This window comes from Mustela lutreola, chromosome 5, assembly GCF_030435805.1.
Source record: "Mustela lutreola isolate mMusLut2 chromosome 5, mMusLut2.pri, whole genome shotgun sequence".
NCBI lineage: Eukaryota > Metazoa > Chordata > Mammalia > Carnivora > Mustelidae > Mustela > Mustela lutreola.
The window spans coordinates 104,998,198-105,022,001 of record NC_081294.1 but is presented as its reverse complement, the minus strand read 5'-3'; the positions used below and the strand labels follow the sequence as shown (position 1 = coordinate 105,022,001).

Here is a 23,804-nt window from a genome sequence, read left to right as displayed (position 1 = left end):
GCCTTATCTCATTCATTAAACTCATGAACACGTCAGCCCTTTATTAATTAATCAAGCAATGCAAATGTCTTATTCAAATAATATAATTGAACTTTAATAAAGTGTGTTAATAATGAAGGAGAAGTGGAATGAGTAAATGCTTAGTGATTAGCTTTTTATGTGCATTTGAGAATTTTGCTAGTTAGATTGTATCAACACAGCAGTTCATCATATATCAGTTTCAGGTAGTGTTTGAACATTTGTTTGATTAAGGTTGACTAAGGATTGTAGGAGAGTGGTCATGCTTAGCGAATGTGATTATTTGGATATCATTTTATTAATTTATTAATGCACATAATAGAATCAGTTTGGCCTGGAACTCCATAATGGAAAGTCACTCAAGTCTGGCCTTGAGTAACAGTGCATCTCTTCCTATAAGTGGGCTGAGATGATCTCTGAAAATGGTTTGCTGTTTATGTGACCCAGATAACTGTACAAAATCATGTAAAGCAAGAGAGTCAAACTTTGCGTTCTCCCTGCCACACTGAGAGGATTCTTACTGAAAAAGAGCAGACTGTTCCTAAATCAGAACAGGAGGTTGCATAGAAAAAAAGATATCCTGGTAAAAACTGAAGAAACAAAAACTTATGGCCCATTTATTTTATGCATAAAATAAATGCAAATAAAAGTAAACAAATAAAAAGACAGGAGTATATCTCATTTATAGTCCATTTATAGTCTCTTTTTTTTCTTCAAAGGACTGGCAGACAAGTACAGTTGACCCTTGAACAACACAGATTTGAATGGTGCAGGTCATGTATACATAGATTTTTTTCAGTAAATATAGTATAGTACTATAAATGTGTTTTCTCTTATGATTTTCTTAGCATTTTCTTTTCTCTAGTTAACATTTTAAGAATTTAATGTGTTACATATAACATACAAAGTATATGTTAATCAGTTATTTATGTTATTAGTAAGGCTTCCATTAACAGTAGGCTATTAGTAATTAAATTTTTGGGGAGTCAAAAGTTATGCTCAGATTTTCAGCTATGTTGGGGTTAGCCCCTAAATCTGTGTTCAAGGATCAACTATAGTTTATTTTGAATTATGCATTCAAAGGAAAATGATAATCTTGTAATTTATGGTTATATTTGAAGGTGAGTATTTAAAAATTTTTCTTTGGTTTCCAGAGAATATAAATTTTGTGTTTTTTTTCTGTTTGGAGACGTTCTTAAGATTTTTTTATTATGGATTTTAAAAACATTGAGATAATATTATGCTTACTTCTAAAAAACCTAATAGTAATAGTTCTGTATTTTCAGTGATATTTAAGTCGAATTAAGTGAAGATTGTATATTATCCGTACACACTTAACAAAGTAAAAGTACTTCAGTAAGTGATATTAACCTATAACATTTAAGATCACTTCTTTTATTATTGTAACAATGAATAAATATATATAAATAGATTTTAAATGATTTATTGATTTGGGGCACCTGGGTGACTCTGTCAGTTCAGTATGTGATTTCCTTTTTGTTTTTTTTTTAAAGATTTTATTTATTTATTTGACAGAGAGAGATCATAAGTAGGCAGAAAGGCAGGCAGAGAGAGAGGGGGAAGCAGGCTCCTTGCTCAGCAGAGAGCCCAGTGTGGGGCTCGATCCCAGGACCCTGAGATCATGATCTGAGCTGAAGGCAGAGGCTTAGCCCACTGAACCACCCAGGCTCCCCAAGTGTGTGATTCTTGATCTCAGCTGAGGTCTCAGTCTTAGTGTCGTGAGTTAAAGCCTTATGTTGGGCTCCACTCTGGTCATGGAGCTTACTAAAAAAAAAAAGAAAAAGAAAAAGAAAAGAAAAAGAATTTATTGATTTTTTTTTCTCCTTAGTTTTATTTAATTGAACTTTTAATTTTACAATAATGTAGATTCACATGCTGTTTTAGGAATACAGAGAGGTCTGGTGTAACCTATGCTTGTTTTCCTCCAGTGGCAACATCTTACAAAACTAGTAAGGTATTACAACGAAGATACTGACATTCGTACAGTCCAGATGCAGAATATTTCCATCACAGAGATCCTTCTTGTTGCCATTGCATCTCTGAAACTACTTCATTCCCTTTGCTTGACCTTGCCCACCCCCAGCAATTACTAATTGGTTCTCTAACTATAATGTTATCATTTCAAGAATGGTATACAAATGTAACAATGCAATATGTAATCTTTTAGGATTTTTCTCACTCATCATACTTATCTGGAGATTAATTGGATTTGTTGTATATATCATTATTTTTTTCTTTTTATTTCTGAGTGGCATTCCATGGCATAAATGTTCAACCATTTTATTTACCATTCGTTTAACCATTCATCCATTGAAGGACATCTGGGTTGTTTCCATTTTGGCTACTAGGAATAAAGCTGTTATGAATACTTGTTAACAGATTTTTGTATGAGTATACATTTCTATTTCCCAGGGATAAATGCCCAGGGGTGCAATTACTGGTATGGTAATTACAAGTTTGGTTTTGTAAGAAATTGCCAAACTGCGAGTGGCTATAACCTTTTAGAGTCACCACCAGTGTATGAATGATCAGTTTCCTGTGTTCTCACTATCATTTGGTGTTGTCACTATGTTTTTATATAAGATGAGAGCCATTTTGATATGTGTGTAGTATAGTCATTTTGATATGCTGTAGGTTTAATTTGTGCGTTCCTAGAAGGTAATGAAGTTTTATTTTTTCATGTGCTTTTTGCCATACGTTCTTCAGTGAATTTATTTGTTGAAAGTCTGTATTATTTTGCTAGTACTGCCATAAGAAAATACCAAACTGGGTGGCTTGATGGACAGATATTTATTTCTCACGTTCTCACAGTTCTTCCAGGAGGCTGGAAGTTCAAGATCAAGGTGTTGGCAAGTTTGGTTTCTCCTGAGGTGTCTCTCTTTGGCTTGCAGATGGCTCTTTTCTCACTGGGTATTCAAATGGTTTTTTTCTCTATGCCACCATTGGCATTTCTCTTTCTTCTTATATGGACACCAGTGCTGTTGAATTAGGGTGCCACCCAGATGGTCTCAGTTAAACTTAATGACCTCTTTTTAAAGGCCCTAGTTTGTCATATAGTCACTTTGAGAATGAAGGCTTCAACATGTGAATTTGGAGGGTGAGATGTACAGGTCAGTCCTTAAAAATACCTTTTGCTCTTTTTTAAATTTAATTTTTTTTTTTCTGGTTGAGTTTTGGGAGTTGTCTTTATATTCTGGATACTAGTCCATTATCATATGTGTGGTTGCAGATATTTCTGCCGGTCTAGAATTTTTTTATTCTTCATAAGAGGGTTTTTCATGGATCAGGAATTTTTTAACTTTAATGAGATCCAGGTTATTTATTTTTTTAAAAGATTTTATTTATCCATTTGACAGAGAGATCACAAGTAGGCAGAGAGGCAGGCAGAGAGGGAGGGGGAAGCAGGCTTCTGAGCAGAGAGCCTGATGTGGAGCTCTATCCCAGGACCCTGGGATCATGATCTGAGCCGAAGGCAGAGGCTTTAACCCTCTGAGCCATCCAGGTGCCCCGAGATCCAGTTTATTATGTTCACTTTTATGGACTGTGCTTTTGGTGTCAAGTTTAAAAACTCTTTACTTAGTTATGTAGCCGTTTTAAAAACTTTTCTACCGTATTGAAGTAAAAATGATTAGAGATCACAAATTATACATTTGGTTTTCTTAGGAGGAATTTGTGAATGTGTAGAAAGAGAATTCACTTAGAAATAAGGGTAGGTCAGTCATGAACAAAAGAAAATATTGGGAGATGGTTCTTCATTGGAATTCCTCATTTTTGAAGCTCTTTTGAGTAAAGGCATTTGTAGGTTTTGTTTTAGACTATCTTTTAAGAATGTTTGTATAGCAAGAAGCCATGAAGAAGAGAGAGATTCTTTCTCTCCCTGGACAGGTTTTCTTATCTGGTGACATCATTATCTGCTTGGTTATCCAGGCTGGGAATGGGGACAGACTGTGTAAGTGGTCCCATTTCATCCTTCACATTCATTCACTGCATCCTATTGGTTTTAACTTCTAATAAGTTCTTCAATTTATTTCACATTTTTATCCTCATCACTAATCACTCTGACTCATTACCAAATCCTCTCCAGTGTCATTTCTATCATGCTGCTTTCCAGATTTTTTCTCTTTGTCTTTGGTTTTCAGATGTTTGACTTAGTATGTCTTATTATGGATTTCTTTGTATGTGTTTGACTTAGTATGTCTTATTATGGATTTCTTTGTATGTATCTTGCTTAGAGTTTATTCACTCACCTTATTCAGTCTGTTTTTATTTCTTTTGCCAAGTAATATTTTGTCATCCATTATTTCTTGGAGTACTCTTTCAGCCCCACCCTTTGTCTTCTTTATTTCCAAGATTCAGATGACAAAAGATGTTACTTTGTTATAGTTCCACAAGTCCCCTGAAGTTCTGAGGTTTTTTTTTTTTTGGTGGTGTAGCGGGGTGCTTTTCTTTTTTCTTTTTGTTTTTTCTTTGTTGTTAGTCTTTTTTTTTTTTCACTGTTGTTCAGAATGGGCAATTTCTCTTTTATTATGTTCACTGATGGTTTCCTTGTCTCCTTAATACTGCTTTTGGTCTCAGTCATTGTTTGATTTTGACTCTTATATTTTTCACTTTAACATTTCTGTTTGGTCTTTTTTATATATTGTTTTTTTCTCAAGACGTTGTAAGTCTTTGCTAAGACCTTCTATTTTTCCTTTTATTTCAGTGGTGTTCCTCATTTTCCTTTGAAGCATTTTTATGATGGCTGATGTAAAATCTTAATCAGATATTTCTAATATTCCTGTTGTTGTAATGTTGGTATCTACTGTTTATCATTTTTCATCCAACTTTATATCTTGTTCTTGGAATGATGAATAATTTTTATTGAAACCTGAACATTTTGAATATTATGAGATTCTACATTTTATTCAGATCTTCTATTTTTTACTTATTTTTTTTAAGAGTTTATTTTATTTATTTGACAGTGGAGGTCACAAAGCAGGCAGAGGCAGGCACAGAGAGAGAGGGGGAAGCAGGCTCCCTGCTGAGCAGAGAGCCCCATGTGGGGCTTGATCCCAGGACCCTGGGACCACGACCTGAGCCAGAGGCAGAGGATTTAATACACTGAGCCACCCAGGCACCCCCAGATCTTCTGTTTTAGCTGGGTTTGTTTGATAACACTCCATTAGGGAAAGGTGGAGTGCATGCTCCCTCATTACTTCCAGGTCGTGGTAGAAGTCCAGTTTCCCCACTTAGCCTCCATTGACATCCCAGGGAGGTTGTTTTCACTGTTACTGTGGCTGAATATGGGATTTCAGGTTCCCCAGTAATTCTGTCCTGATAGCTCTTAGGCTGGGAGGGATAGAAATGTCTCATGGCTGTTCTACATGTTTCCTCCACTAGTGTCATTGTTACCACTGGGTGGTGGTGCTATAAATCTTAAGTGTCCACTGAGTACTTTTTCTTAGACTAGCTCAGTGGGGAGGGATAAGATCACTTTGTTCTTTTTTTTTTTTTTTTTTTTTAAGATTTTATTTATTTGACAGAATAAACACAAACAGGAGGAGCGGCAGAGGGAGAGGGAGAAGCAGGCTCCCTGCCGAGCAGGGAGCAGGAGGACATGGGTCTCCATCCTAGGACCCTGGGATCATGACCCAAGCTGAAGGCAGTCACTTGAATGACTGAGCCACCCATGTGCCCCAAGGTCACTTTGTTCTTGATGGGTGGACTTAGATATGCAAGTTCCTCACTTTGTCTTCATTGACACCATGGGGATGGCATGTTATCTCCTGGGAATTAAAGTCTTGGCTATAGTGGCCTTTTCTGACATCATTCCAGTGGGATGATGGAGGCATCTCATGGCAGGTTCCATGCCAGCCTTTGCTGATGGGGGTAGGAATGAAACCTTAGTTTTTCTCTATTGGTAGCTACAGTAGAGTAGTTATTTTCTAAAAGATGTCTTGCTAGATTTTTCTTTTACTTGGTCCTTTTGGCTTTGAGAGTAGGCTTTTGGAGGGTTTGTTTTATCTGTGCTTGGTGTTTTGGGCACTCAGTTTTTCAGTCCTTGGTAAAATGTGGTAAAAATGAAAACCCAAGGAACTTTTCTTGTTTCATTCTTTGGGTCCTGAGGTCCATATCCAGTCTTTCTTCTCCTCTCTGTCTTTCCTTACTTAAGTTTATTTTTTAAATAATGTCTGCAGTTTCTAGTTGTAGATAGAGGAATAGTGAAAAGTATATCAACTTCATCTTTTCAGAAGTAAAAATTATGTTTCAGCTACTTAGTAACAAAAATTACCTCTAAACGACTCTTGAATTGGATCTAGGTAGAATTATTGTCTTTTAATGTTTTTTGTTTGTTTATTTTTAAGACTAAATGCCTTTAGGCAGATTTTGACAGAGATAACAATGAATTCAAATTACAAAGTAATTTGTACAAAGCAAAAATATAGAATCAACCCCTGTGGATATGCATTAAGTATCAAACTGAGTCTTTCTTGACAATACAGGGACATACTTACACACTAGTTTTTAACCTGTCAAGTTTTATTATGATTTCTTTTATGCATGCTGCAGTTGAAACAGTTCTCTTTGTTCTGACTTTTAGATCCAGTTACAGAGTGACTGATAATGTATGGAAATAGTTCTCAGGTTTTAGGTAATCTTCTGTTATAGCTTTGTTAAGAGTCACATTATCAAGTTTTGCCTTTTGTCAGCTATGGATATATCAATGAGGATTTAATATTTCAGAGGTCTACTATATAACAGAAAAGAAATATTATGTATAGCACTAAAGGACAGTTACATTGTTACAAATGTGAGAAAAAGCAAGGCCTTCTTTTATACAGGTAGCTTAAGATTTTCAAATACTTTCAACAGTGGTATTTTACGATAAAATACTATCATGATTGTAGATGTTAAAAAAGAATGTTTTCTGGGCGCCTGGGTGGCTCAGTGGGTTGGGCCTCTGCCTTCGGCTCCGGTCATGATCTCAGGGTCCTGGGATCGAGCCCGCATTGGGCTTTCTGCTCTGCGGGGAGCCTGCTTCCTTCTCTCTCTACCTGCCTCTCTGCCTGCTTGTGATCTCTGTCAAATAAATAAAATTAAAAAGAAAAAAAACCAACAAAAAGAATGTTTTCTTTGTATTTCTTTCAGGATGATGGTTTAGAAGACAACGAAAAGAATTTCTATGAATCTGATGATGAACAGAAGGAAAAGACTGACCAAAGGAAGAAGCCATATACTATGGATCCAGACCATAGACTTTTAATTCGGAATACAAAGCCTTTGCTTCAGAGCAGGAATGCAGCGGTAATTTAACACCCTTATAAGAAATAATTTATGGATTTTTAAAAACAGTTGTTAAAAGTATTTAAGTTCAGTGAACAATATTTCAGTGTGCTAAGGGAGCATTTGTTTATTTGATCATACACCAAAAATATCAGTTTTGATGAGATTACTTGGTTTGGTAGTTATATGCCTATTGGACTTCATTTACTTTTGCAGTTTTGTTAATTGGCTTTTCCTAATATATGAGCTTAATATGTTTCTCATTGGGTTGGAAGACTGCATATTTCTGTTACTTGGTTGTAGTTGAGAGTATGTGGTATCAGTCCTTAATATTCATGTCAACCTAACAAGAGTTTTTAAGAGACTAACATATAAAGAAAGTGTCTATCATAATGCTGCATACCTAAAAGATTTTAACTGGTAGGAATAGCAGTTAAAAATCATTTTCATTTGACTCCTGAGTTTGTTTTCTTTTGTTTTACATCTTTTTGGTTTAAATACACTTTATATTTCATTTATTTATGTGCACAATAAAACATTAGGAAATAGGGACTGGCAAAACTTTAAAGAAATTAAAACATCATATTCCCATCACTCAGAAATCACTGTTATGTTTTGATGCATTTTCTTCCAGACCCTTTTTCTGCATAAATATACATATATTCACTTGTATGTTTGTCTATACATACATATTTTTTAAACCAAGGTAAAAATCATACTGTATATAGTACTTTTTAAACTTTTTTCCCTAGTCAGTCCTCTCTATTCAATAAAATTTCATCTCATTTAATACCAGTTTATTTTAAAGTATCTGTTATAAATAGGTAATCTAAACCAGTATGTATAGTACCTGGTTGTTACAGCTCTTAAACCTCCCAAGTCTTGCAGAATGTTCTTTAGGGTTTTCTCTTTGCTTACTTTATAGTGCTATTTAATTTTTTCTTCTGTGCTCTGTGTTACCTGTTAACTGGCAGTTATATCTAAACATTTGATGGAGTAAAACATTTTCTTAATATTGTTAATTTAAAACATGTTCTTAATGAATGGTTCTGTTCAACTAATAAAAATTTTGAAAATGTGAGTTATTTTAAGGTTTTGGATGCATGCTGATTTAGAGCTTAGAGCTCTGTCTATGTATCTTAGTAATTTGCAGAAGTTTTTATCTTATACCTGATAATTTAGTTTCTATATTATTATTAAATAGCCATACACAGTAATAAAAAAATGCTATTTTTCTAATGTTGTAAAACATGGTTATAGTTCAGTGAGCCCAGCTTAGCCAGATTGTATTTAAGTAGCTGTAACTTGTCACCTGAAACTCTCTTTATAGTTGACTCACTGTTTATCTTTATCTTGGGAATTGATTTTATAATCAAAATACTTACTGATCAAAAATGGTGAAACAAATAGAAGTAGTTTGTACTTTTTTCCCCAGTATGTTTTAATTCCATACTTATTTGATATATACCAAATAGAGTAATTTACTTTTTGTCCCAATATATTTTGCTATCCTTCTAATTGGGTGCTGTTAAGTACATATAAAGGTTGGCTGTTGAAGGATTGTGAGTAGATTTCCTTCTTCTGGCCTGACTCACAGTTAAAGGAGAAACTTTGAAAATTTTTTCAGGAAACTTGGTCAGTGCTATGTATTGATTTGTAGATAAGGGGCATTGTCAGCAGAGTGTTGGGAGGCTGTCCTAACTGTAGATAAGGCAAAAGTGGTAAGAATAGTTAGGAATAGAAAAGTGCTTATAGGATATACTTTATCATGAATGCACATAATTTAACTGTAGAGGACCCATCTATGTGTATATTTTAGTCATTTTGGACTTTGGAGATAGGGAGTTTCCCTCTTGGCTTTTACAAATTAGACTATAGATTTCAAATTCTGGTTATGGAAGCAATTGAAACTTTTAGATTTGTAAATACTAGGGGAGAAGAAGAGTATGTACGCCTGTGGGCTTGAGGGAGTGCCCTAATTAGTATAGTAGAAGAGATTACATACTGAGTGGCATCTAGAATCTTTAAAACATTGACATATATAGAAAGTACAGTTTACTTTCTTACTAGTAGCATTGGACAATTTTTAATAGAAAAGGGCTTAATTTCTGTAAAATACATTACAATTAAGTTTTACTTTCTTTTCTATAATATACTAAGACTTATTAGCCAACTGTATACTTTAGTATTTGTAAAAATGACCATTACCTTCTTGTAGATTAAGTCAGTCATAGAAATTTTATTTTATAAGATACTATTTTTAAATTTTTTTTAACATTTAAAAATTTTTACTGAGAGAAGACAAGTTGGAGAGAGAGAGAGCGAGCATGAGATGGGGGAGAGGGAGGCGCAAAGAGAGAAGCAGATTCCCTGTTGAGCAGGGAGCCTGACATAGAACTTAGTCCCAGATCATGACCTGGGCCAAAGGCAGATGCCTAACCGATGGAACCACCCAGGTGCTCTTATTTTGTAAGTTTTTAAATTCAGGACAGTTTGTTCAATAATTACAGTGTATTTGTGGATCACAAGTGAAGAAATAAAATATCCTTAAGTTCCTCAATTGCCAAGTAATATCTGAAAGCTATAAATCAGCTTTGTAAGAAAAAAAAAAGTACAGCAATGGGCCAAGAAACAGTAAATTTGGGACTCTGTGAGCAGTATTTTTTTAAAAGTGCTTTTTAAAAATAAATAAATAGAATAAAAACATTTTAAAAATGTTTCTTAGTTTTGGAAGGAACTCCTTTTATCTCAAGCACCCTCAGCTGCTGTATACTCTTTAAGCATATATAAAACTACTGCCATATATTTGTTAGAACCTTATAGAACAAGCATAAGTAAAGTAGTATTAATGTTTTCTGAGCTAAAGTCAAGATGATATAACTACTGTAACTCTCTGCATTTGTCACAGGTTAAACTGGATCACTTTTCAGTTTGGACTTTTGATCTCTGAATCTAAGTGTAGAGGCATGTGGGGGAAACATAGTTCTCTTATATTTTATGACAGAAGTTCTCATCACCCTTATAATGGCTTTGAAGCAAAGACTGTTTTTAAGGTTCTGCATTTTGAAAACAAAAGATTATTTCAAATTCTGTTACTTTAGAGGAATTATTTTAGTAGAGTTCATTTAATTATAAATTTAATATACTGATTTTTTAAATTTTCATCTTACTTGTTACTTGTTACTTTTTCAAAAGTATTTGGACTTCATTTGGAAAGGCATACTTAAAACTTTAAAATATTCCCAATCTCAGAGCAACAGCAGCAATGTTAGGAAGAGTATGGGGTTTGGAGTGTTATGAAAAGCTTTGCTGCATACTGGCAGGCAGACTTTCGGTAGCTCATTTAACATCTGTTTTCTGATAACATCTATTTTCTTTCTCAATGATGTATTGGTTTCCAAGGGCTGTCATAGTAAATTACCACAAACCAGGTGAATTAGAACAACAGAAATGTATTTTCTCACTTTTTAGTGAGAAAGTGGAAGTCCAAAATCAAGGCATCAAAGGGTTCGTTTCTTCTGGTGGCTTTACGGGAGAAACTGCCTTTTGCTAGTTTATAGTGATTGCCTGCAATCTGCACTCAGTGACTTATAGATTCATCACTCCAGTCTCTGCCTCCATCTTTACATTGCTTTCTTTAATGTGTCTGTGTCTATAATTTTCTTTATAAGGACACTTACTGGATTTAGGGCCCACCCTAATCCAGTGTGATCTCATCTCCAGCATTACCTTAATAATATCTGCAAAGACTTTTATCCAGGTAAGGTCACATTCTTCAGGTAGACATGAATTCTTGGGAGGACACTGTTCAACCTGCTTCAAAGGATAGTAGCATATTCCTCTTACTTCACAGGAATTTTGTAGGAGTAAACAATATGTAAGAATGTACTTCAAAGCTGTAGATTGCTCCCATGTTTATAGTTCTTACTGTTTTCATGCTTTATCTTTTAGGTGGTTATGGCAGTTGCTCAGCTGTATTGGCACATATCACCAAAGTCTGAAGTTGGCATCATTTCGAAATCACTAGTGCGTTTACTTCGTAGTAATAGGTAGGAAATGATTTTTTTTTTTCTTTTGTGTGGCTTCAAAAGTAGTGTTTGTACAACTGTAATCTATCTTTCAGACATTGATTACATGACTCTGTGTTCTGTCTATAAGATTTCATACTTAAGGGTCATCATACAAGCTTTATACATTTTGATCTCTGAATCTAAGTGTAGAGGCATGTGGGGGAAACATAGTTCTCTTATATTTTATGACAGAAGTTCTCATCACCCTTATAATGGCTTTGAAGCAAAGTTTTATACATTTTATCTCTAAGTTGGTGATAAATATAAAATTTCTCTTAAACTCAAGCCCAAAGAGATTGAAAATATTTTGGCAATGTTTAAGATCAGATTTTTATTGTCGTTTTGTTTTCTCTGTTTTAAGAATTACAAAACAGTTTCAGCTATTTAGCTTACCCTGAATATTTTGTTATAATTAGTTACTTTAAATTTAAAATTTCTTTCATTGAGTCCTTACTTCTGCTGATAGAGTTGGGGGAAAAAGATACATGTAACAAGACCTTAGTGCCTCAGCTACTTAACTCTAGACTGACTTTTGCCATTCCTTAGTGATATTCTTTGTGCTTAGGACCTAAACACCTTTGTGTTTAGGATTCTTTGTGTGTAAAGACCGTGTCTTTATACATGGTCACTCTTTTCCTTTTTCTCAGTTCAGTAATGTTTTCTTTTCTGTAACTAGTTCAAAGGCTATCAGGAAGTTCTGGAATGCATTTTTTCATGTGAAGCTTTATACCACATTAACTTCTACATTCATTTCTTAGATATTTGGACATAAAGTAACACAGCTTTTTTTTTTTTTTAAACTAGTCTTTCTGGTTAGAACTGAGGGATATGGTGATCATCTGATCAAGAGTTTATATTAATGCTATGATCATGTTTATTCTGTTAGCCCTAAGAGCACCTTCCTTGCATGTGTTCAGAGCAGCTGTAGTTTTGGCTTTACATCTTAGGAATACAGTATTGTAAAATAGGTTTTAACTTTTCCACGTGATGAATCAAATCTTATTTATTAGTTTATAGGAAAATGTGTTTAAAAAGAAGACATAAGGGGCACCTGGGTGGCTCAGTGCGTTAAGCCGCTGCCTTCGGCTCAGGTCATGATCTCAGGGTCCTGGGATCGAGCCCCGCATCAGGCTCTCTGCTCAGCAGGGAGCCTGCTTCCCTCTCTCTCTCTCTGCCTGCCTCTCCATCTACTTGTGATTTCTCTCTGTAAAATAAATAAATAAAATCTTAAAAAAAAAAAAAAGAAGAAGACATAAATACCTAAGATTTACTAAAAACTGTTTAATATTTGAGTTCAGTTTGAAACTAACTGCATTTTTTTTGGCTTAATATACTGTTTACATAAAGGTACTTACTTGGAAAATATATCCAATGAAAATTCTCCTTTCATTTTTAGGGAGGTGCAGTATATTGTCCTACAGAATATAGCAACTATGTCAATTCAAAGAAAGGTATGTACATTATGAACACATAATTCAAGGGAGAAATGAATGCATTAAAACCATAAATGTATTTATGTATTTCTTTTTATAATCTAGGGTATGTTTGAACCTTATCTGAAGAGTTTCTATGTTCGATCAACTGATCCAACTATGATCAAGACACTGAAGGTACACATGCTTTTATTTTTCAACTACCCTTAGTGCATCTTTATTTTGAAGATAGCTATAGCTAGATATTGCTAGAGCATCTACAAAATGGAGACCTGCATTTTCAGAAACACAGATAGATACTTTTAGGGATTTTCTTTATACTTTCTAAACTTTATTATTATATCCAGTTATAATAAATGTTGCTGCATCTTAATAATACTAAGTTTATACATGCTACCTGCACCTCGAATAATGCTTTGTATGCTGGACAAGTAGATAATTTTAGCACTGTGTTTTTTAAGTGATATTATAGAGAATTGAATTGAGTATTGTGCAGGATAGAAAAGTAGGGTTAAGTTTCTAGGATTTAGAAAATACTTGTGGAAAAGTTGATGTTTGAGTGGATTTTTTTTTTTTTTTTTAAAGATTTTATTTATTTATTTGACAGAGAGAGATCACAGGTAGGCAGAGAGGCAGGCAGAGAGAGAGGAGGAAACAGGCTCCCTGCTGAGCAGAGAGCCCGATGCGGGACTCGATCCCAGGACTCTGAGACCATGACCTGAGCCGAAGGCAGCGGCTTAACCCACTGAGCCACCCAGGCGCCCTGTTTGAGTGGATTTTAAAAGAATAATATTTTTGTGAATTTTTTTGTTCTTGTTGGTACATTGAATGGGAGGTGGTTGTAGGGTCTGAGTAGGAGAAGAGAGCAGTTTATGCTAACAGAGATTATGAAAGAGTGTTATGTTCAGGGAATAATAACTACACTAAAGAACATAGGGATATAAAGTTATGATAATTAAAACTGTGATATTTAGACAGAAAAATAAGTGGGATAGAAAAGAAAGCATGGAAACATCCATGTATATGAAGATGTATTATATAATAGAGGAGACCTTACAAACCTGTGTGGAAAGAATGGACTTTTCAGCATATATTGGGATGATTGGTTACTCACATGAAAACTGGGTTCAATCATAAGGAAATCTAATACACATCAAAATTGTGGGATATTTTAGAAAATAACTGGTTTGCAGTCATCAAAAATGTCAAGGTTGTGAGGGTCAGAAAAATACATAGAAACTTTCAGGCCAAAGGAGACTAAAGATAAAACTGAATGTCTGATACTGAATTGGATCCTTTTATTATGATTGAGATAATTAATGAAACTTAATGGAAGTGATGATTGCATGGAGGTATGTATAAGTGTTAATTTGTTAATTTTCTTGATTTTCTTAATCCTATTGTGTTCTGTAGGGCAATGTCCTGGTTTGTAGGGAATCTACACAGAAATATTTGGGGATGATGTGGTGTCAGATTGGCAACTCTCAAATGATTCAGATCAAAATAGTTCTTTTTACCTTTTCTATATGTTTGAGATTTTTTTTTTTTTTTTTTAATTATATAAAAATGAAAATGTTTTTAAGCGTCTGCCTTTGGCTCAGGTCATGATCCCAGGGTGCTGGGTTAGAGTTCCACATCGGGCTCCTTGCTCAGCAGGAAGCCTGCTTCTCCCTCTGACTGGTGCTCTGCCTGTTTGTACTCACTTGTTGTCTCTCTGACAAATAAATAAATAAAATCTTAAAAAATAATTAAAGTGTTTTCATCAAAATAAACTGCAGAGTGATGCTATGATCTGGGAAAAAGATATTCCCAGTACATATATCTGAAAAATGACTAGTACTGAAAATATATATGGAACTTCTCTACAATCTATCCCTTTTAATTGGAGTATTTAGACCATTTATTTTTAATGTCATTTGTGATATGACTATGTGTATATATACATCACACATACATCTTGTGTTTTGTTTTCTATCTGTCCTGTCTGTTCTCTGTTTCTTTTTTTTTTTTTTAAGATTTATTTATTTGACAGATCGAGATCACAAGTAGGCAGAGAGGCAGGCAGAGATAGAGGAGGAAGCAGGCTCCCCGCTGAGCAGAGAGCCTGATGTGGGGCTCAATCCCAGGACCCTGGGATCATGACCTGAGCGAAGGCAGAGGCTTTAACTCACTGAGCCACCCAGGTGTCTCTCTTTTTTCCTTTATCATGCTTTCCTTCAGATAGCTTGAATATTTTTTACGAGGAAGAACTGAAACTGTTTTAGTGAGCCAATTGGAGATAGACTTTTAATTACATCTTCTTATAACTATGAATCAAGAAAAGAGAATTAAAATGTCCAAGTATTTGGGATGGTAGGATAAATGAGAACAAATCCAAGAATTAATTGGTGTCTGGAAAACAGAGGTAGTACATGAAGGGCAAGTTGTTTTCTAGCTTTATTAATAAAGGGGGAAAAAGCAACAAACTACCTTAAATTGTTTAGGTTAATTAGATATAAATTATAAAGTTGGGATAAGCAGGGAAGATGGAGGATTCTCTTTTTCCTAATTGTTTTTGAAAATTATGTAATTTCTTGTTCTCTGCTTGGAGATGTAGGAAGACAAAATTCACCAGAAAGGTATATGCCTCACAACATTTGTAACAGTGTGACTTTTTAAAAACAAAAATTACCATTCTATTCAATGCCTTGTCTTTATTAAATTAATGCTTTTTTTTTTTTTTGTGCTTTACAATGTTACTCTTTCTTTTTTCTACTATAGCTTGAAATTTTGACAAACTTGGCAAATGAAGCCAACATATCAACTCTTCTCCGAGAATTTCAGGTTTGTATACACTGCTGTTATAAAATAACTTCTAAAACATTTGTTTAGTTTACAGCCAAATATATATCTTTCTCAATTTACAAATAGGTAATTGTGTTAAATAAAACAGTGATTTGGGACAAGATTGAGAACTATGAAATTTGTAAATTTTCATGAATCAACATTAGCTACAAATTTTAAATTTAAGGGAAATGAAATAGTAGTCCCTTTCATGTTTTCACAGCATTTGAAAGTCTGGTTTATGACTGTTGTTGTTGTTTTAAATTACATTATGTTACTGGTAAGGATTCCATGTCTCTGCTGTCATCATCACTAATCCATTCCATACTCTGCATTCATGAAAGTGGCTTCACTTTTTACTTAGTTGTCCTGTTTAACTGTCCTATCTCTCTTCAGATAATGACCTCTTAGCTATATGTATTTTTGGTCTAAAATTTCTCCTGTTACGATGTTTTTGTTATTATTTTTTTTCGTTGTACTTTTTAAAACCATTAATGCATATGGATGAGGTGCCTCCCCGCCAAACACCCTTAAAAAATATTATTCAAAAACTATCTCCTGGATATATGCACTTTAAGATGGAGGAGTCAGCTCCAGAGACTTAGTGGTACAGGATAGCAACAGAAAATCTACTATCAGTATTGTGAATTTTGTACCTTATCAGCAGTTTTCTTAGTGAAAATGTACCACATGTTACGCGCAAATCAGTTTTTGTTAACTCCCAACTTTTATTGATTTCATTTATTTTGTTGCTATAATCCTCTTGTATAACTATATTAAATTTCCTTTTAGCTAAATAGATACTGGAGTTTTTAAATTGTATGATCTTATATTTTTAACAGGAGTAGTATAATATTACAGCATCTCCATAGGTTATAATTTTATAACTGGATTGTTGTACTTCCATGGTATTTATTTTTCTAGAAGAATTTCTTGTAAAATTAGGATGTTTTGGGGTGCCTGGCTGGCTAAGTTGGTTAAGCATCCAACTCCTGATTTTGGCTAAGGTCATGATTTCAGGCTTGTGACGTGGAGCCCCCATTTTGGGCTCCACACTGGGTGTAGAACCTGCTTGAGATTCTCTCTCTTCTCTCTCTGCCCCGCCCTCCCAAAATAAATAAATAATTTTTAAAAATTAGGATGTTTTGGATATCTAGTCATATTTATGCATGCCAGAAAATATAGTATCTCAAGTTTTTATCCAGTAATCCATAGCTATAGAACATTGGTTAGATTTGATTTTTTACTTCATTTTTATAAATTTGCTTTTATATATATATTTTTAAGTTTTTAATTTTTGTCTCAGTGTTTTTGTTTGTCCTTTTTCTTATTGTAGGTAATCAGTTGGGCTGTCCTTTTGCTATCAGTTTCCTGCTTAAGTCAAGTTTACTGGGGATGTAGGCAGTGAATCTCAGGCAGTTTTATGGCAGTTTTTAGTTATACAGAGGTGACACATTGAACCTATCTCAAAATATTGGTAATCTGGCCATTTCAATTAAGATCAGCATTTTTAATAATGCCATTGTCTAGTTAGACTTTCTGATACACATTTTATGTATCTACTTTTATCACTGTCAATATTTGTATCTCATTTATGTGGGTTATAGGTTATGTTACTTTTTGAGTAAAATAGGGAATTTTTTTTCCTTTTTTTTTTTCAAAGATCTCATTTATTCACTTGACAGAGATCACAAGTAGGCAGAGAGGCAGGCAGAGAGAGACAGAGAGAAGAGAAAGCAGGCTCCCTGCTGAGCACAGAGCCCAATGTGGGGCTCAATCCCAGGCCCCTGGGATCATGACCTGAGTCGAAGGCAGAGGCTTCAACCCACTGAGCCAGCCAGGTGCCCCCAAATAGAGAATTTTTTAAAGATATTTTTTGTAATTGAGGAAATTAGGTCATCAACTGGGAACCTGTTAAAATACAATTGATCTTTCCTACATGGAAGTAAGAGAATTTGTGTAATTTATTTCTTCAGTATTTAATCTTGTTCTTTGTGCTGTTCTCGCAAAATCTGTATGGCTTTAAGATATTCTTAGATTTTTTTTTATTTGTCCTTTTGACACCATTTAAATGTACATCCTTTTTGGTATGTTAAATAACCATAGTGTTAATTCTACATTATGTACATCTCATTTGAAGTTGGGAATCTTTTTTAAAAAATGTCAGTTGAGGGATGCCTGGTTGGCTCAGTCAGTAGAGCATGTGACACTTGATTTCAGGGTCATGAGTTCAAGCCCCACATTGGGAGTAAAGCTTACTCAAAAATAAATACATTTTTAAAAATTCAGTTGAAAATAGAATTTTAAATTTTGTTTACATACACTATAATATAGAAATGTAAGTATGCATATTTTAAAGCATATTTATTTCTATAAATAAGAAAAGCTGAGTTTTTAAATTAGGAAACTTATAATCAAAGTGAAATTCTTTAGGGCTATATTAAATTTTATAAAGCTTTTTTAACTTGCTATTGTTAAATCAGTGATTTCTTTTTAAGTTTATATAAATACATAGTTTACAGTATGTTTTTAAAACATTCTTTTAAAGAAAATCTATTTCAAAAGTAGGGAATTCTATTACAGACTGAGTATTTTTAAAATCTTTATTGCAATACTGCTCATTGTAGCTATTATAGTTTTACTACCATTCAGATAACATTTTGAAAATGTTTGTCATTAGTATATTTGTCCTTTTCCTCCTCTTCTCCCAACTTTAGATTCAGTGTCTCTGAAAAAGCAGCCCTTTTTTTCATAGACTCACAGATGCTGCTGGTTAAATGAACTGAAACCTCCAAAGAGAGAGTTCTCATCATCTCTTTCAACCTTGCACTTAAACTAATTGCTGTCTTTGGGTGACTGCACCCCACTATCTGTTTTGGAGTCACAAGCCTCTGTGGCCACAGGTGAATGAACCTGGCTTGAAAATGTGCTTCTTCTGTAGGCACATTCTTTAAGTAAAAAAACAAAATTAAATTAAACTAAGTCATCAGTTGGCCCTGTTGTACATATAAATGAGAATATTATAGATTCTAAAATTTGTATTTTTGACAAAGTTCAGTATATCTTTTTGTTCACTTGATGGTACCAAAGTATAAACTAATTGAAATGCTATTTTTTAGACCTATGTGAAAAGCCAGGATAAACAGTTTGCAGCAGCCACTATTCAAACCATAGGCAGATGTGCAACCAACATCTCAGAAGTCACTGATACATGCCTCAATGGCCTGGTATGTCTGTTGTCTAACAGAGATGGTAAGTTGATAATATTATTTTCAAGTAATTTATTGTTTGAGTACTCTTGGCATTATCTTCAAATTCTAACATTTTTTAACATTTCATTTTAGTGTTTCTTGTATGTCAGTAGCATGATCATGATGGGAGTAGCAATTTATCCTCGAAATAGAAAGACACAGACACACACACACCTTTGTAGTGTTTTAGTAAATTAGATAATAAAGTTGCAAACAGTATTTGTTTTTCTTAAATAGAACTAAGAAACGGTAGTTTGTTTATTTTATTTTTTCACAGTTTAATCACCTTCATTATGCCTTTTCCACAAAGGTTATATTTTACCGCTTAGTTATGACACGTAAGTCACGTATAATATTGGTTCACCTGCAGAGGGTGCTAAAAGCAGGCAAATGACTATAACATGGAGAAGTGGCTAGATCAAAAAAGTATGTTTATTGTGTACCTTCAGAGTTTTTTTTTTCTTTTCAGAAATTCAGCTAATAATTTTATATTCAATATTAAATTCAATTTAAAAGTCATCAGTTTGCAACAGCTTTGTATTTTTAAGCCAAACAACATGTAAACATTTTGTAAAACTTGATAGGTGATTACCAGTAAAATGCATAATCTAGATTTCATACTGTTCTGTAGTAAAATGTCTGTTATTTCTGTGGTATGACTTTAGAATAAATAAAGCCATTTGGAGAAAGATCAGTATTAGTCCCTTTCACCTTCATAATAATTTATGTAGAGGATTTTTATTATAATTGTATATTTGATTAAAAAAGATTCTTTTTAGGAAAAGTTCGATTTTCTGTGTAAAATCATTGAAATGATTTGTGGACTTCTAAGTATAAATATGTCATATTTAAACATAGGCATATAGGACATAGGAAGCAAAGTTGAAATGTAAGAAAATTGATTATATTTAAATTTTATTTATATTATTATTTGTATTTTCACTAAGTAACTCTTTTATCCCTAATTATCAAATCCCACATGTAAATCTCTTTAGAAAATTATACTATTGTGATCACTACTTCTAATGAAAAAACTGAAACAAAATTTAGCCCAATTTAGAGTGTTTTTTTATTGTGAACATAAAATTATAAACTTTAATCCTGTAAATTCAAGATAAGATGATGGGTAGAACATTTTTCTACATGTAATATTAAAACTAAGTGGCAACAAAAATTTACAAGGAAAGTAATTTAATTGACTATAGAAAGTAACTAGAGGAGATTAGGATGCTAAATGTCATTCATTTTTCTTGTTTCTACTTTTCATTCTTTTTGTCTCTATTTTTGTGTTACACTTCAAAATATGAGTTGAAAAACATGTTTTATTACCTGTATCTCAATAATGACCTTCTATTCTATTATTTATGATACATTTCTTGGGAAAATATTTCCAGAACATTAAAGATTATGAACCAAGATTTACTAGGGTAATTTTTCTTTTAAAATTTAGTATACAAAAAGTACTATAAATTAGAACACTCATTAGTTCTTTTAAATACAAAATATATTCAAGTTTTCTGAATTTTAGTTTTTGACCTTTTTTTCCCTCATGTGAAATTGTTGTAGATTTTAAAGCAGTCATCTCTACTTCAGTTTTGTAATATATCAATTTCTTGAAAAATACCTTTTATTGTCTTTCATTTAAAAGATGAATATTCTACCCCAGTAGCACTTTGAAGGAAAGAATAGATTGTTTTGTAATTATGTGATGGGAGATTAAAATAATCTACATTCAGTCTTAAAAGTAGGAGAATTTACTTATTTAAACTCTGATATTTTGATGTTTAGGCTTTTGTTTTTGATAAATCAAAACCATCATTAAAATAATGGCTTTTTTCTCTGTAGTTTAATATTTAGAAACGTTAATTGTTCAGATTTTGGTTGTATAATCATCATTAGCCTATCCTTTCTGATTCATTAATTCTTTTTCATATGAGTATACTTTTGTCATTTGGAAACCTCATTAAAATTAGTAAAACAAATAAGGAGAATATTTATATTAAAATCAGTAGCATTAAGGAAAGTAATAATATTTTTAACTTAAAAATGGCCAATCCTGACAACAGAACTCCTTTCTTCTATTAAAAAAATCTGCTCTTAGGAATAGGTATCTAGAGAGAGGCCTCAGATTCTTTAAAATCTCTAGGATCTTTTGAAGCTCTAAGATCTGTGACTCTTGATTTTATATTAATAGAAATATCTGCTCATCTGTTCAGATAATGTATCTTAAACCCTTAGGGGCAGCCTTTAGGCTCCATTGTTTTTTTTTTTTTGTTTGTTTGTTTGTTTTAACATATATTTAACACGCTGTTTTTAGACTTGTAGGTTTTTTGTTTTGTTTTGTTTTAAAGATTTTATTTATTTATTTGATAGAGATTACAAGTAGTCAGAGAGGCGGGCAGGGAGAGAGAAGGAAGCAGGCTCCCCACTGAGCGGAGAGCTCCATGTGGGGCTCTATCCCAGGACCCTGAGACCATGACCTGAGCTGAAGGCAGAGGCTTTAACCCACTGAGCCACCCAGGTGCCCCATGTTTTGTTTTTATTTTTTAATGTTTCTGACTTCTCCCTTCTTGACATGGAGAGGACTTTTCAAGGCAGACTTGAAGCTTGCCTAAAACAATTCAGTATCACTATCTGAGATTAATACAACAAATTTCTCAAGGATCTTTATGAGAAATCTGCATTTCATTTGGCTGAATAAATTTACCATCTACTGTAAACTAGAAGGATTGAGACAGAGGACTATTTTTTATTTCCTTAAGTTTTATATAATTCAGTAAATGTTTATTGAGAACTTGAATATAGTTGGGATATTTAGTAAGTGTTAAATAGGTGACTAAGATATTCATTCAGCCTATAAAAGGTTCCTGCCTTTACAGAGTTAACAGTCTAATGAAGGGAGACAGTAATATAAAATAAGTATGTTATAGTTTTTCTGTGTATTGACCACTTACTCTGTTGGGGACTGTCTGCTTGCATGTAGAACTAGACTACCTATGTTTGAATGTTAATGTTATCTTGAATAAATTACTCGATCTCCCTGTGCTTCAGATTCTTCATTTGCAAAATGATGGCAATAGTACACTGTAGTAACCTTGAAGGCATAGGCTAAGTGAAATAAACCTGCCATGAAAAGCCAAATACTTTATGATTCCACTTGTGTGAAATCTAAAATTGTCAAATTCATAGAATCAGAGAGTGGAATGATAGTAACCAGGGGTGGGGGGAAAGGGAAATAGGGAATTACTAAACAGCAAACATAATGTTTCTGTTAAGTAAGCTGAATAAGCTCTAGAGATTTGCTGTACAACATTATACCTATAATCAACAATAATGCAGATAAAGTTTTGTGAGAGGGTAGATCTCATTTTAAGTGTTCTTACCAAAGTGAAGTTAAATTAAAAAACAAAACAAAACAGTAAGCTCTATTTTTTACAGTAAGGACCCTTAAGTCTTATTAAGAACAAAGAGGAAGCTAGGAAAGGTCCAGAACACAGGATCATTTTGTGCTTATGGTAGAACAGCAAACAGCACTGCAGTCCTGTGGTCTTTGAAAAACAGGAGATAGAGTAAAAGAAAAGTAGGGTGGCATTACATGAAGGGGTGAGAGGGCACATGGGGTGGGTGAATAAAGACCTCTACTGAAGATGTCCAGGTTATTATGCCCAGAACCTGTGGGCAGAAGGGAATCCATGGCAAAAGGGATTTTGCAGATGTGATTAAGATTCTTGAGATGGAGATCAGAAGGGTCCTTTTAAGAAAAGGAGGGAGGTCAAGAAAGTCAGATGTCAGAAGTAGAGATTAAAGCGATGCCATTGCTAGATCAGGACCTTGAGTCAAGGAATGTGAACAACCTGCAGAAGTTAGAAAAGGCAAAGAATAGATTTTCACCTAGAACCTCCATAGAGAGGTATCCTATTGACATCTTGCTTTTAGCCCCTTAAGGTCTAAATTGTTAACTTCTAACTCTGGAACTGTAAGACACCGAATTTGTATTGTGTTAAGCCACTAAGTTTGTGGTAATTTATAACAATAGGAAAGTAATACAGCATCAAAGGATAAATGATACCAAATATATTTTTCAGCTATAGCCAATCCTGCCTCTCCATGTGTATAATTAAAATTATACAATATTTTTCTTTGTCTAGTTTTGTAATAGTACATTTTGAAAATAAAAAAATTTTATACTGTGGATTTTTTTTTAAAGATTTCTTTATTTATTTGAACAGAGAGAGATTACAAGTAGGCAGAGAGGCAGGCAGAGAGAGAGAGAGGAGGAAGCAGGCTCCCCGCTGAGCAGAGAGCCTATGCGGGACTCAATCCCAGGACCCTGAGATCATGACCTGAGCCGAAGGCAGCGGCCTAACCCACTGAGCCACCCAGACACCCCTGTTTTTTTTTTTTTTAAGATTTTATTTATTGATTGAGAGAAAGAGAATGAGCATGATAAGGGGGGTGTCAGATGAAGAAGAAGACTCCATGCTTAGCAGGGAGTCCAATGTGCAACTCGATCCTAGGCCTCCAGGATCATGGTCTGAGCCAAAGCCAGTCACTTAACCAACTAAGCCACCTAGGCACCCCTAGACCGATCTGCCTTAAAAGGAATTTCCTACCTAGAGTATAAGTTTGACAAAGTCAGGATCTTAACATTTGTTTTCATCAAAGCTCAAAGTGGTCGTCTTTGTATAGTAGCTGCACCTCTTAACTTAGAATTTAGAGATGAAATGGTACCTTCTGAATTCTGGATAAAGTCATATAGTTCTAGGGCATTTGTCTTTCTTCATCTTTAATGAAAATAAGGTACCTACCATATATTACTATAGAAGAGAAAGAAACATTTTCTCATATCGTAAACTAAAGCATTGTATAACCATCAATTTATCATTCTGTTGGAGAAAGGGCTATGTAATTTGAAATAAGTATGT

At 33.8% G+C, this 23,804-nt stretch overlaps 1 protein-coding gene across 6 annotated transcripts in view; it reads left to right on the top strand.

The window, feature by feature from the left end:
• AP3B1 (adaptor related protein complex 3 subunit beta 1) overlaps window positions 1-23,804 on the top strand; it is a 352,698-nt gene that overhangs the window by 187,291 nt on the left and 141,603 nt on the right. For all 6 annotated transcript variants that reach the window (XM_059175303.1, XM_059175305.1, XM_059175304.1 and 3 more), the window contains 6 exons: window positions 7,168-7,323; window positions 11,254-11,351; window positions 12,769-12,823; window positions 12,911-12,982; window positions 15,566-15,628; window positions 18,748-18,880. In XM_059175303.1, coding sequence (XP_059031286.1) covers window positions 7,168-7,323; window positions 11,254-11,351; window positions 12,769-12,823; window positions 12,911-12,982; window positions 15,566-15,628; window positions 18,748-18,880 — 577 coding nt within the window. The remainder of the gene's footprint in view (window positions 1-7,167; window positions 7,324-11,253; window positions 11,352-12,768; window positions 12,824-12,910; window positions 12,983-15,565; window positions 15,629-18,747; window positions 18,881-23,804) is intronic.